This window comes from Leptodactylus fuscus, chromosome 6 (genome assembly GCF_031893055.1).
Source record: "Leptodactylus fuscus isolate aLepFus1 chromosome 6, aLepFus1.hap2, whole genome shotgun sequence".
NCBI classification, from domain to species: Eukaryota; Metazoa; Chordata; class Amphibia; order Anura; family Leptodactylidae; genus Leptodactylus; species Leptodactylus fuscus.
In genome coordinates this window covers 40,734,044-40,749,399 of record NC_134270.1, presented here as the reverse complement: position 1 = coordinate 40,749,399, position 15,356 = coordinate 40,734,044, and the positions used below count along the sequence as shown (strand labels likewise).

The 15,356-nt window shown below is 43.3% G+C and overlaps 1 protein-coding gene across 2 annotated transcripts in view; it reads left to right on the top strand.

Moving 5' to 3' along the window:
• Window positions 1–11,884: 11,884 nt before the first annotated feature.
• Window positions 11,885–15,356, top strand: part of SIK2 (salt inducible kinase 2) — a 125,052-nt gene continuing 121,580 nt past the window's right edge. For both annotated transcript variants that reach the window (XM_075279783.1, XM_075279782.1), the window contains exon 1: window positions 11,885–12,564. In XM_075279783.1, the coding sequence (XP_075135884.1) occupies window positions 12,430–12,564 (135 nt within the window). In that variant the 5' untranslated portion in view covers window positions 11,885–12,429. The remainder of the gene's footprint in view (window positions 12,565–15,356) is intronic.

Sequence of the window (15,356 nt, the reverse complement as noted above, 5' to 3'; positions counted from 1 at the left end):
ACAGAACTTTTTGAAAAATATGTTCAATGCAACAGATAAAAAGGGGTTTTTCAGCAGGGAAAACTTTTTAAATGTCTAAAAATGGGTTAAAAAAAAATATAACAAAAAAATGCAATGCTCCTAAATTTGAAGAGGAATTTGAGGCGGTCTTCTACCTCGGATTTCTCTGCAAATCCCATTCCTCTGTAATCTATAGTGGATTGCCAAAGTGGAGCTTCAGCTTTCTGCCCTGGGTTTGCTCACTGATAAGTGCTCAAATGCAACGGGAGTTTTGCACCATGATGTCTGCGGCTGAATCGGTCACGGAATTTGTGAAAAGATCAAGAAGCTTCTTTTACCCACATGCTGAACAAAAGACGTGTCCATCACTTTCTTATTCTTTCTTCATTCTCTGCTCTCGATAGCTGCCCCTAACAGAATGAGCGGAGCATATACTCAGTGTGAAGGCTAACATTGTTAGCTTTCCCACAATGCTTAGCCAGTAGCAAAGCATTGTGGGAAATAATCACCAATCTCGATCCCACCTAAAAAAATCGTGTTCGGAATTCCGATCGCAATCGTGAAATTTTCTTGATCGCCGATCGGAATCCGATCTTTTCCGAACACTATTGCTCAACCCTAGCTGCCATATATACTTTGTATCAGAATTTTTCACCTGTTTTCTCTTAGTAGTGGGTAGAGACTAGTGCTATGGTGTGTCCTATAGAAATCAATGATACTCATCTTCCTGTAACTTCCTGTTATTATAATGAACATGGACTGAACTGTATAATATCCATAAAGAAATTGATTGGACTGTCCTTACCAATGGGAAATCAATGGGACTAGACTGTGTATCAGATCTATATCCAAAGCAGACTCTGCCAAATAGAAGATTGGCCCATCTGTAGACAGCTGTTTTGGGGTTCTTGCCCCATCTTAGTAAGGGTGGGAAACTTTTAAAATCTAAATCTTTTACAAATTGCTCCTGGACAGGACCCCTTTGTACCGAGAGAATACCTAGAGTTTTCCAAGCTTGTAGTTTGTCAGACTTCCCGTCCACCTCTTTGGCCAGACTTGAGAGAGATCTGGTTCTTTATGTCATTCCCTATTTATTCTGTATACTGTTTGCTTTTATGTTTATCTTGTTATTACATCTTTTTGTATATAACTAAGCACTGTACTTTTTTTGTATACTAAATTTTAAAATTGAATAAGATTGTCCTTGGCTCTGAAACGTCCCCACCAGTTCCATCTGCCCCGGGCCCACTGACTTTGAGGGGGCGCCATTAATACATACAGATTGGTGTCTGCAGATCTATATAAAACCCATCCTGCAACTAACTGTCTTGTAAACCGCAAATGACATCAGGCAGCCTCCCTGCCTTGTTTTCCATCCCCCACCACCACCACCGCTCCACCATACGCCGGGGGATGTGGCCACGTGAGCTCAGGCCCGCACCCGACTTGTGTCTGCACTTCTGCGCGGTCTCCATTCCAACACCGCTACACTGGCCGGCTAGCAGAGGGAAGTAAGCTTCTGCAGTTTCAAAGTAATAATAATAATAATAAGAGTGTTTTTTCAAGTATTTATCCCCTATCCAATGTGCTTTAGGTTCACTGTACGGTGCCAGAGGTTGCAGTTGTGAATGATCTGGGTATATTGCTGTCATGTCTACAATAAGTGGTGGCAGCTATTTGTGTGGATGTGCAGGCGTTCAGGCCGCTTTACTCTTTTTTTAGCTTAGTGTGATAGGTGAGTGTGGAAGAGGAATTCCCTTTTTGGGTGCATCCAAGGTCCCATGTGTCTGTGTGGCTGGAGTGGGTGTCTGGATCTCAGACAGGGTGATAAATCTGTTTATCAGTAGACACTTGCAACAAAAGAAACTTATCCAAGTTCAAGCCCAGGGAGGATGAGGGGTTATGGAACCAATGTAAGTAGTTTAACTAGACAATTTTACAACACATAGTAATTCCGTACACCTAGACATGAATACCAATACCAAATAATGCTTGAGAACAAAGGTCACCATTTTTTTTGCATGTCTGCTTTCTTTATGTTGTATGTGGGATCTATAAATGTGTGAAAAGCATTTGAATACCAAATGTTTTTATTGTAGGTGAAAGAGCACAAAGGGACAGGACTAGGGAGACAGATCTAGTGACAATGACTCAGGCTGCCAAGCTTTCATATAGTTGGCCTTGGTTCCTTGCATGCCCCTGGCAATGATGTTTTTAAGGTTGCCCATAAACCGTATTTCTTGCAGAGGAGATGATAGACCTTTTCACTATGGAAGTTTTATGTAGGCAGGATGTGAACAAATGATAGCTGCCAGGTCATTGTTGGAATGATATGGCATGATATCGGGTAAGGACCTGATTTTGTAACACACCTGGCATATGCAAAGTGCCGACCATGGTGTTGGTTGCTCTGTGGTCCACCAGTACAGCTCTACTTAAAATACCATTGTGAGAGATCATGTGTGAGCCCTCCTGCCTGTAAGCTTCAGAAAACCACCACTTTGGCCTGGTTCATATCTGCATTCGGTATTCCATTTGGGGAGTCTGCTTAGGGACCCCCTGAATGGAATATTGAACGCATTAAAAAGCGGTTAGCAGAGAAACCACACGAACCCCATAGACCTTAAAGGGGTCCCTGTTTTTTTTCCGTGCGGTCTCCACACAAATCATGCGGAGAGAAAAGTACTGCTTGAAGTACTTTTCTTTCCGCATGACATGCAAACACCACGTGGGGTCTATGGGGTCTGTGTGTTTTCATTGCTAACTGCTTTTTAATGCGTTCGGTATTCCTTTCGGGGGTTCCCAAGCAGACTCCCCAAATGGAATACCGAACGCAGATGTGAACCAGGCCTTACAGTAGTGGATTGACGTCTAACTAGTAAGATACACAGACTGCAGCATATGCATATAGACCAAGATAGCACCAGCATAGCCATTGTCCACTATTTCCCATGTTAATTTTGAAGGTCCTGATACCAGTGGTGCTGCTAGTACAAGGGTCCACAGTAATATTTCTTTATCCCATCACCCGGATCTCTTGCACTCAGCAATCCTAAATTCATCTGTATATGCAACCAAAGCCTTGCTCAGTGCTCCATGTGTTTACTGCAGCGCTTCTTCTCCATGTAATAACCAGCAAAACAATCTAGAAGGGCTGCTGAATGTGCAGAGAACTTTTAACAAATACTTATGTTGACTGGTTTCTTCAGGGAGTCTTTTTTAATTACTTCCTCCCGGGGGGAGGGGAAGGGAGTTCCGATCCTGAGTCATGTGATTGGAATCAGCACCTGGTCTCTGGGTCACTCAACCAGGGAGTGTAGCGGGTACAGTGGTAGTAGTGCCTAGGGAACCCTGAACCCTGAGGGGACCCCAAAGGTCCCTCTGTCCAACATAATATGTTCTAAATAGCACAAAGTAGGTAGGGGCCATATTGCAGATTTTGCATTGGGGCCCAGGAGATTCAAGTTACACCTCTAGCTCTGCCACATAATGCTATGGGGGCTGGCAGACCATAGTAAAGTCAGCCTACATAGCAGAGGTAACTAGTGGTGAAAATGGGAGAGGAGGGAGGAGACGGAGTGACCCGAGGGCCGGATGTCAGCTCTGATCACACATGGCTTTGGAGCCAGGCTAGAGCCGACAATGTAAGTTAAAGAAGAGTCTTTGCAGAACCCCTTTAATAAGTCTTGCTGCTCCGCTCCTCCTCACTGTGATGTTTGTAGCTCAGATGCCCTGGATGTGGGGAAGGGTTGACTCTGGACACGTGAGCTTATATATTTACATACTGGAGTGATAAAGGACATTAGTTTTTGCTGAATTTTGGCAAGTGTCAGAAATAGTGGACTTAATCTTCTCGTGAACCCTAATGATACACAATGTGGTTTAAGGCTAGGGGATATGTAGAGATACGAACACCGCGTTGAAAATGCACTTAAAGTTCGATTCCCCTCCCACCTTCCCTGGCGCTTTTCCTGCACCAATAACAGCGCAGGGGAGGTGCGACAGGAACTATGACAACGGAGGCCATGAAAAAACTAGGAAAAAGCCATTGGCTGCCGAGGACATGTGACCTCTGATTCAAACGAACAGGCGGCATCATCTCCGATTCATTCTCTACTGAGGGCTAGTTAGGTTTTAGATTCTGCTAGGCAGGAATAGCAAAGAAGAAGAAGAACAACAGCTCTTTTAAGAGCTACACTAAAGGGAGAAGCTAAAAACAAGCTTGGCACAGTGTCTACCCACAAACGCCAAAGTGTCATTCACAGCAATTAAGCCAGGCTTTATCTGCGCAACTCAGCTTTCCGCGGTGGGGATTAAGCTAAGTGGGATACACTGAAATTGTATGCCCATGTACCCTATATACGCTTAATCCAGGGTTCAACAGTGTGTTCCCCCCCCCCCCTGAAACTAAGGGGTATACACTGAAATTCTCAGCCCATATACACTATATACGCTTCATCCAGGTTGCCATGGTGTGTACCCCCCAAAAAAGCAGTGGAATATACATTCTAATTCTCAGGCTATATACGCTTCATCCAGGTTGTCATGGTGTGTACCCCCAAAAAAAGCAGTGGAATATACATTCTAATTCTCAGGCTATATACGCTTCATCCAGGTTGCCATGGTGTGTACCCCCCAAAAAAGCAGTGGAATATACATTCTAATTCTCAGGCTATATACGCTTCATCCAGGTTGTCATGGTGTGTACCCCCAAAAATCAGTGGGATGTTCATTCTAATTCTCAGGCTATATACGCTTCATCCAGGTTGTCACGTTGTGTACACACCACACCATCAAACCAACTAAAAATGCACAAGGCTGCCGGTAAGGGACGTGGACGAGTCCGTGGGCATTTAATGACGGAGGAGGAGGATGAAGACGTGGCAGATGATATGATTGTAACACGGGAGGCTACCGGGGAAGTTCAATGCGTCCCATTCTTGCAGCGTGGATGGGGCGAAAGGGAGGAGGAGGAGGAAGAGGAGGAAATGGAGAGTGACCTTTCCGGTGGGGGCAGCGAAGTCATGCCAAGTAACAGTCTGGCACACATGGCTGACTTCATGTTGGGGTGCTTTTCAAGTGACAAGCGCGTAGTCAAAATAATGAAGATCAACCAATACTGGATATTTGCAATCCTTGACCCCCGGTATAAAAATAACATCTCGTCTTTTATTCCAGTAGAGGGGAGGGCCAATCGCATTAATGACTGCAACAAGCAATTGGTGCAGAACATGATGGAGATGTTTCCAGCATGTGATGTTGGCGGCAGAGAGGACAGTTCCTCCATGAGGCGAACAAGTGCCGTCCAGTCCACACCCACAAGGGGTACACTGTCTAAACTCTGGGACAAGTTAATGGCACCCCCTCGCCAAACTCCCACCACTGAGGGGTCTAGTGTCACCAGGCGTGAGAAGTATAGGCGCATGTTGCGGGAATACCTGTCTGACCACAGCCCTGTCCTCTCCGATCCCTCTGTGCCCTACACATATTGGGTGTCGAAGTTGGACCTGTGGCTTGAACTTGCCCTATATGCCTTGGAGGTGCTGTCCTGTCCTGCCGCCAGCGTCCTATCTGAAAGGGTTTTCAGCGCAGCCGGTGGTATCATCACAGATAAGCGCAGCCGGCTGTCAGCTGAGAGTGCCGACCGGCTAACTTTCATCAAAAATAACAGCCACTGGATAGACCCATCATTTTCGTGCCCACCAGTGTCAAGCACCCCAACATGAACCTCTACAATTCCTCCTCATATTCCTCCACCATCTGCGTTGCACAATTCTGATCCTTTTAGGCTCAATCCACCCTGATTTCACCCAACTCTGCTGGTTAGAGGCTCTACTCACCCCAAGGGCCAAAAACACTGCTGGGGCAAGGCTCAACTAAGTTAAAGGGCTTAAAACTCTGCTGGTGAGAGGCTGAAGTCACCTAAAGGGCCTCAATCTCTGCTGGTAGCTCAGCTTATGGGCCTCTAACTTAATTTAGAAGGGCTCACGTTAAGGGCCAGAAAAGTGAATTTTGGAAGGTCTTACCACATCACACACACACATCCACAATGACAGTTCAGGGTGGGGACTGTTGGATTTCCCATTGCCTATTCCATCTGTGGTTGACATGGGCAACGTGATTTAAAGGGGTGCTTGTTAAGGTTTCATTAGAGTAAAATTTGGGTTTCTGTCCATCCAATTGGGGAGGAAAAAAGGTTTCCAGGTATTTTCCCACTTTCATAGTGGGTTTTTTGAGTGTGGAAAGTGTGTAGTTCATTGGCTGTGATGTTGGGGTAAAACTGTGACTTGGGCATGTTAGATGCCCCCAGACATGCTTCCCCTTGCTGTCCCAGTTGCATTCCAGAGGTGTTGTCATCATTTCCTGGGGTGTCATAGTGGACTTGGTGACCCTCCTGAGTCGAACATTGGTTTCCCCCTAAACGAGTATTTTTCCCCATAGACTATAATGGGGTTCGATCGAACAGTCGAGTATTGAGTGGCTACTCGAATCGAACATTTCACTGTTCGCTCATCTTTAGTTATATGGCAACTTTGGCCATGACTGCTGTTACCTAAACAAAAAACCTCCATGTCACCTTGCGACTTTCTCACTTATGTTTGTGAATGAAGTTGCAGTGTGACCCAGAGGGTCGACCATCGCTTGACTTTATTGTGATGGTCGTGGGCTCCTTGGATCACAATGCGACTCCATTCAGTAACAGAAGAGTCACAGGACAACGCAGTGATCTTTGGTCGCAGCTAAAGTTGCCACGTAGCCAGCCCTAGGCTAAATAAAGACATGTATTATTAAAGAAAATGCCTATTGTCAGGCTTGGATCATATTACCCTTATTTAATGTCCATTGCTCTCATCCGTCACATTAAATGATAAATGCAGACAGAGCCCCCTCCGTTGTGTGTCTGTCTGCATTCACCCCAATGTAAAAAACATTATAGAAGCTATTTACATTAGTCAATGGGAATGGACACAGAGGGGGCTCTTTCTGTATCTTTGCTCTGCTACAGTTACTGCCCGCTGCTGTCATCGTATGACGGATGACAGCAACAGACATTAATAGTAGTGTGAACATAGCCTTAGGCTCCATTCAGGTCATGTTTTTTTTACATCCATTTAACAGATCCTTGTACAGATGCAAAAACAGGACGCAAATGGATGCAAACAGATGTCCATTTGTTTACAAGAGACCAGTGTTAAAAAGAAGAAATCAGTTTCTATCCGTTTTATTTTACCATCGATCTCTACATAAACAGATGGCCATCTGTTTACATTACATTTTTTGTATTTTAGCATCCATTAATCAAATATAAAAACACACCATCTGAATGGAGCTGTTGCATTCAGGGGTGTAAGTTGAGGGTTTGCAGTTGCACTGGGGCTCAGGAGCCTTAGGGGGCCTATAAGCACTGGCATCAGTATGAGATTGCAGCTTCCATCTGGTCCATAAACCAAGGAGACCCACAGATTCCCCTAACCACACTAAGGTGGATTAAACTCCTTAGCACCCGTAACCATCACTATCAAGAATTCACTGTAGGGATGAGGTAGGAAGCCCCGGACAAAAGATTGTGCCAGGGCCCACAAGACTTTAGTAATGCCACTGGTTGCATGTGATACACTTGATATCTATGGGAGTAATGTTTTATACGACGGTGACGTGTAAATGAAAATTGAGCACGTTTGGACTTGGTGCAACTGTTACATCTCATTATATTGCAAGAAACACCATAGAAATTCATTGAATTTATTGTTGCATGACTTTGCATTTTAAGACCACAGCATTTGTAGGAGTGCTGCAGCCTCTTTGATGCTCACCATAAATAGTGCCTTACATTGTATAGCAACAGGGCTTGGTATTGCCGCTGAGTCCTATTCACTTGAATGGGATTGAGTTGCACACAGGCCCCATAAAGACTGATGTAATGTCACTGGCCTGTGAAGTGTAAGCGATACTCATTGCCATTCCAGTCACCTGATCTGGTGGTGCTGGGTGTTGGACCCCACCAATCAGATATGGATAACTTTTCCTAATACTTACCGTATTTTTCGGACTATAAGACGCCCCGGACTATAAGACGCACCCAGGTTTTAGAGGAGAAAAATAGGGAAAAAAATTTTCAGGCAAAAAATGGTCAAATATTTAATATATGGGAGTTGTAGTTTTGGAACAGCTGCAAGGCCACATTGACAGGTGACCCTGCAGCTGTACGGGGATGTATAGGGCGTTTTTTTTGTGGGGCCAGGTGTAGACCGGGCATTTTCAGACACAGGGATACCTAATGTATATGTTTCACAGTAATGTTATACTTTTATATGTATTCTAGGGAAAGGAGGTGAACTTTTATTTATTTTATTTTTTATTATATTTTTTTTAAGTGTTTTTTTTTTTTTTTTTACTATTTTTAATATCCCCCGCCTAGGGGGCTTGAACCTGCAATCATTTGATTGCAAGTCCCATAGACGGCAATACAAGTGTATTGCCGTCTATGGGAGATTCTATACATTACTATCGCGGAGGGTCATAGACCAGCCGCGATAGTAATATATATCTATGACAAGCCTCGGAGCCTTCATTAGGCTCCCGGCTGTCATCGGAACAGGTCGGCTCCTGCGGCCTCGCAGTGCAGGAGCCGGCCTGCATCACTAAAGGTATGGGGCCGGGGGGGGGGGGGCTAACTAACTGTCGGGACCTGCGGTGGAGCAGTGGGTTTGCAGCATGGCCGTGCTACTGCCACCGCTGGTTTTCTTCAGCGGCAGTAGCGCAGCAATCCGCAGGCCCCGGCAGCTAAGACAGTCCCCGGCATCTGCTGTAATAGACCGGCGGATGCCGGGGAGTGTCTTAGCTGCCGGGGCCTGCAGTATTGTCACACTCCTGCCGCTGAAGAAAACCAGCGGTGGCAGTAGCTGCGACTGGAGGCCGGTGCACTGCACCGGAATCCAGTCGCACACTCCGCTCCGGATTAGGCCCAATGAATAGGCCTAGTCAGGAGGAGAAAGTGTCTTCAGGCCGAATCACAAGGCGAAACGGCCTGAAGAATGAGCACCTGGTTTAAAAAAATGAAAGTCTATGGGTTACTGAGGGAAAATTTCTCACAGTTTTTCACAGATGACTCATAGATGACTCATAGATTCAAGTCTATAAGGGATCCTTGAAAATGGGTGCCACATGGAAAATGGGTCATTTTACACCCCATGTTCATTACTACTGTATGAATAAGCCCTTAGGGCCCCTTCACACGAAGTAAACGCTCGCTCAATTTGGCAAAATACACGTGTAAAAATAAGACTCTCATTGACTTCAATGACATTTTACAAGTGTATTTTGATGTGTTTTTTTTTACACATGTAAAAAAAATGTCATTGAAGTCAATGGGAGTCTTATTTTTACACGTGTATTTTGCCAAAATACACAACGTTTACGTTTACGTGAATGGACTGAAGGCTGTATTCACACAAGGCTGTATTCACACATGTGATAATCATGTGCTCTGCATGGTTGATCTATTTTTCATATCTGCAAAAAACAAGTCAACTTTTTTTTACTTTCCTACACAGATTACATCTTTTTTTTTTTTTTTTATCACAGACCCATAGATTTGCATTGATCTGATGCATCCACATTAGAGATGAGCGAGTATATTCGATCGAATACCTCCCCTGCATTGTTATTGGTGTAATCGGTGGAATACCAAGGGGTTAAACGCAGTAAAAATTCGATGTCCCTCCCACCTTCCCTGGCGCTTTTTTACACCAATAACTATGCAGGGGAGGTATTCGATCGAATATACTCGCTCATCTCTAATCCACATTAGTAAAAAAAAACTAACATGGTTCTATTTGGTTTTTTGGAAGCAAAGATGTCTAAATAAATACACTGAAATCAATGAATACATACATGCAGATGTGTGAATGAGGCCCAGTTCACATCTGCGTTTGGCATTCTGTTCGGGGAGTCCTGTTGGGGATCCCCCGAATGGAAACCTATAAATATAGAAAAGTGGTTACCTAGGACAACATGAGGACCCCATAGACTATAATTCCAAACGTAGATGTGAATCTGGCCTAAGGCCCCACGTTGAGGAAAAATGTTGCGTTTTTTTTTATTGCAGAATCTGAAACAAAAAAAACACGACATTTCCGCAATGTGAAGTCTTAGCCTAAATTCACATCTGCATTCTGCTGCAAATTCTGCCTAAAATTGGAGGAGAGAAAAGTCCTGCACGAAGGACTTGGTTTTGGTAAATAAGCATTGGAAATCCAGTGGATCCTATAAGGGTATGTTCACTCAGCGGAAAATGAAGAGGAATTCCTCTTCATTTTCCGCTGTGGGCATTTTTGCCTGTAGTTGGCCGTGACTAGATGGTGGTGCAGGGCATCGCCATTCAGTTGCGGCATTGCGGTGCTGATTAGGCCCAGATGAATGGGTGTAATCAGCAGGGAGTCTTGATCTGCGGATTTCCACTTGGAAACCCCCTCCCCGAACGGAATACTGAACACATTGACAAGCCTATGAAAGCACACGGACCCCATAGACTATAATGGGGTCCGTGTGTTTTCCGCGTGGTGTCCGAACGAGTAATGCGGAGAGAAAAGTAGCTCATGAAGTACTTTTCTCTCTGCATGTTCCGTGTGGACACTGTGCGGAAAATGCACGGACCCCATTATAGTCTATGGGGTCCATGTGCTTTCATTGCTCACAGCTTGTCAATGCATTCAGTATTCCATTCAGGGGGTTCCCCATGTGGACTCCCCGAACAGAATACAGAACGCAGATGTGAACTGGGCCTCCGCAGCATGATCGAACAGGATGCTTCTTTTATTCTGTGTCCTGCTATGATCTGTGCCTCCCATTGGGAGGCAGATTCCGGGTGCAATCTGCAAAATCCACCCCCAAAGTCCACCGTGTGAACATACCCCTACTATAAACCTAGCCTATGGCTGAAAACGACACAATAAGTTGAAGTGGGTGGACTTTTTCACACAGGGTTATTAATCAGGAGCGAGGCTTTGTACATGCATCAATCGTTTCTGTGAATATTTACATGGGTAATATTTATATTATTAGTTCTACTGCAGCAGTCTTTATTGTGTGTGTATATATATATATATATATATATATATATTACACATATGTGTGTGTGTATAATGTATATTATGCATGTACTATATACTGTATATATATATATATACAGTATATGTGTGTGTGTATAATGTATATTATGCATATACTATATATATATATATATACTGTATATGTGTGTATAATGTATATTATGCATGTACTATATATATATATATATATATATATATATACTGTATATGTGTGTATAATGTATATTATGCATGTACTATATATATATATATATATATATATATGTGTGTGTGTGTGTGTATTATGCATGTACTATATATGTAATTCTATGTATAATGCTATAGCATATGGAATATATATCACATATATAAGATAAGATTATCCTTTAATAGTCTCACTATGAGGCAATCCAGTGTGTACAGCAGCATATAAGATGTATGATAGATGTGTGTGTATATAGAGACTAGAGGTATATAAAAGTTTGTAGCTGCTGGCTTGCTGTGCGCACTATGTGCTGATTGGCCCCCTCCTCAGTGAGTGTGACCTCTGTGTGTAGCCGGCAGCGGCGCCATGCTCGCACACACTCCCTCTCATGACTGACAGCCTGTGCAGAAAGGCTCTTGACGTCAGAGCTGGCTCCGGTTGCTAGGGGCAACCCATTTGGCAAGCGAGCTGTGAAGAAGGTAAAAAAAAAACAAAAAAAAAAAAACGAGAAGCCGAAGCCCCGCCCAGGAGCCCTCCTGCAGCTCTGACGTCAATGGCCATCAGCCCTGAGAACATGATGCCTTGTGCAAGCAGCGGCGGCGGCGGCGGCTTGTAGACAGAGCTGCTGTACACTCCTGGCTTCCTGCACAGCTGCCTCCACTCCCTGAGTGTGAGCACACCACTAACTCCTCATCTCCATGCCACTGCCTGCAGCAAGTTCATGAAGTGACTTTAAGGGGCTCAGTCACACTATAGCTCCCCATATTACCCTGGATGGACCTTGGCCATTCTGGATAACCCTCAGGTTGCAACTACAGGACAATGACAACTCCAAGGTCTTGCTCCATTTTGCACGGGATTTTTCGCCAGGAGTCCTGATTTTCACCCCTTTCTTTTGTGTTTTATGCTTTTTGGCGGATGCACTAACTGGAAATTTGTTTCTTTGTATGGGCAGAAGCGACCCCCTTTACCTGCAAAGACCCCACTGAATGCAAGTCCTGCCCGCCAGGGACCTCTGACTCTGCTGGGCACACTGTGTGGTTGGCATCTGCTGCAGAGCTTTGTGGGGGTGCGATTGTGCCAGTTGATGTCTTTTGCCCTTTTGTCATTTGCCTCTCTGGCCCGGGTCCCAGCATGGTCATGGCGGATTGTCAGAGGCATGTACAGAGGGGTCCTGTCCGGGTTGGATTCTATGACATAGAACACACTTTAGGGAAAGGGAATTTCGCCGTGGTGAAGCTGGCCATACACCGCATTACCAAAACTGAGGCAAGTAACCCCAGTGGGCATTTTCTGGTCTCTGCCTTCTCTTATGCCTTATTGCCCCAAGAGCTACAGGTGGCAGTCATGTCTTTTCTTTGTCTTGGGATACTTTACTGTTGTGTCTCAGTTTTTGGTGTATTTTATGTTTTTTGATACCAAATTGACAACCATATGGAGCTTTAGGCTTCACAATCACCCGTGTATTTATATACTTACTATAGAAAAAGCAGAGACAGCTGATTGTGAATGACTATTCCCATACGGCTCCTACTACCTACAATCCTAATAGTGTCACTTATAGTGTCTATGTCACTTATAGCGCCAACATATTCTGCAGCACCGTACGCTTATATTGGTTGCACGCATACACAGAAGTATGTATTTGGAATGTGGGAAAAATCTATAGTAACCGGAAGAAATACAATATACTGGATTGTATAGTTATAGTTCTGCAAGGCAAAAGTGCCAACCACCAACAAAACCCTTGCTAATATTATTTGGTGCACCCTTATGGGGTGTCCCATTACATACAATTGGCATTTAATTGGTTGGAGCATTAAAATAGGGGTCCTGTGTCCCCCGTATGAATGAAGCAGGATGGCACATATTCACACTACCACTCCAATTGTCTCTTTAGGGACTGCTGAGTGATAAATATTTGTCAATGTCACTATATATGACATTGACAGTCTATCTATCTATCTATCTATCTATCTATCTATCTATCTATCTATCTATCAGTTACCCTTATGCAGCTACTGTGACTTGGCACCTCCGTCCAGCTGGTTATTAGGGTTTTATGATCCCTCAGCCCTTGGAGAGTGCGGGCACTGGCACGCCATGGTATCATTCTCCTTGCCCAGCCGCACGGGCTGTGATGTGCTAACGCATTTCATTCTGCCTTATTTACCACTTTCTAGGTCATGTTGTGTCGGTGACATGCTGATGCTCGGCATTCCTGTCATAATTGTATGCACACGGGCAAAAAGTGCCCGAAAATGTCTGTCTGTATACTCAGCCCAGAAAATGAATCAACTGTGTGCAACTTATTGTGTTACACATGGTGTTGGTATAATGTGATATTTCCTCATTTATGGTTTCTTTTTCATTTTTCGTTTCGAGCTACTAGGCAATTTTAACCCCAGAAGTACCAAGTAGTATTTAGACGTATGCCTGATAAAAATACTGTATATAAGTAGAATATCCTAGTTTGCAGTAAATTGATATTAAGTCACAATGGGTTGGCCGGTATTTGGTAATATTTATTTGGCTCGGTCGTGGACTTTCAGCTGTATAGTCATAGATCATTTTGGTTATATACTTTCCTATATGTTACTATACTTTCCTTATATAAGTTTCCTGTGTGCGTTTTCCAATTTCTCCCCTGCGTTGACCTCTGTAATGAATATTATATGGACAATCGTAGTCTTGGCTGTGAAACCTCTGATCACAAATCCACTTGTATCTATCCATCTGTCTCGCATCTATCTATCTATCTATCTATCTATCTATCTATCTATCTATCTATCTATCTATCATCTACTTTTCTCTGATTTATACCTTTATCTCGCTTCTATCGAGTTGTCTCCCATTTATCTCTCTTATATATGAACACTTTCTAACTACAGTCTCTTTATCTATGTGATATATGATCTATATACTCATCTCTCTCATACTGTATCATGTATTCTATCTATATAATCACATATATAGTAATAGTATAGTATTGTAACCCCCAAATGTAAAGCACCATGCAATTAATGGTGCTATATAAATAAACAATAATAATAATATATACTTTTTCTTTCTATCTTGCACGTCTGTCTCACATCTAGTTATCCATCTCATATGTTCTGTTTCTATCGCTTATATAGTTTTTTCTACCTATTGTATCTATATACCTTGTCTCCCATCTCTCTCTATATTATCTCGCCTCTGTCTATCTATATCTTATATCGCGTATCTATCTATATCCATCTATCAGTTTATTTGATAGATATATTTTTATATAATCTCAATCAAGGCAGACATCATACCAACGATATATAAATAAAACCGCTGGTACTACATATGAAGTTTTTGTATATGGAATATCATGCATGTATGAATTATAACCCAGAACAATCACCCATGTAATGCCACTTTTTTAATGCACCCCAATAACCTGCTTGTGTTTACTATGGTGTGTAATAACTTGCAGATGAGCGTTCAGTCCTTCACTGTACAGGGGTTGGCTGGACATCCGTGCAGGTCACCCCATCCTTGTAAAGTCCAGATATAGGAGCAGGTTGATGCTCTGGCTCCCAGTACACACCATAGTATGAGGCCAGTCTTTACGTTAATTTCCTGTTGGGAGAGGAGAAGTTTTTATCACATTGCACAAGTTTACATGACCCAGAATTCAGGTCACATTGGTTTTCTTTTTGTTTGTGCACTTATCTTGAAGATCTTTGGATAGACTTTCTATATCCATTGCTTCAGTTTAATGAGCCCCATTTTTGGTTCTGTCCATGTCTACACTGGGATGTGTACATCAGATATCTTGCACATCTGAGTGCCCACTATTTATTATTGCACACTACCACTTCTTATTATACAGATGACGCAGAGCTGAATTTGCCTCTCTTATCCTGATGTACTTACCATTTACCTTTCTGCAAATCTTGTGAAATATTCAATTTCTTATTAGACAATTTATGCTTCTAGCATAAAAATACCGCTCAAGTGACAACTGACATCGAGAAAGTATATGTCTGTGGTTTAGCGTTGATAACTGGTTGTAGTAAGTTTACCTGGAC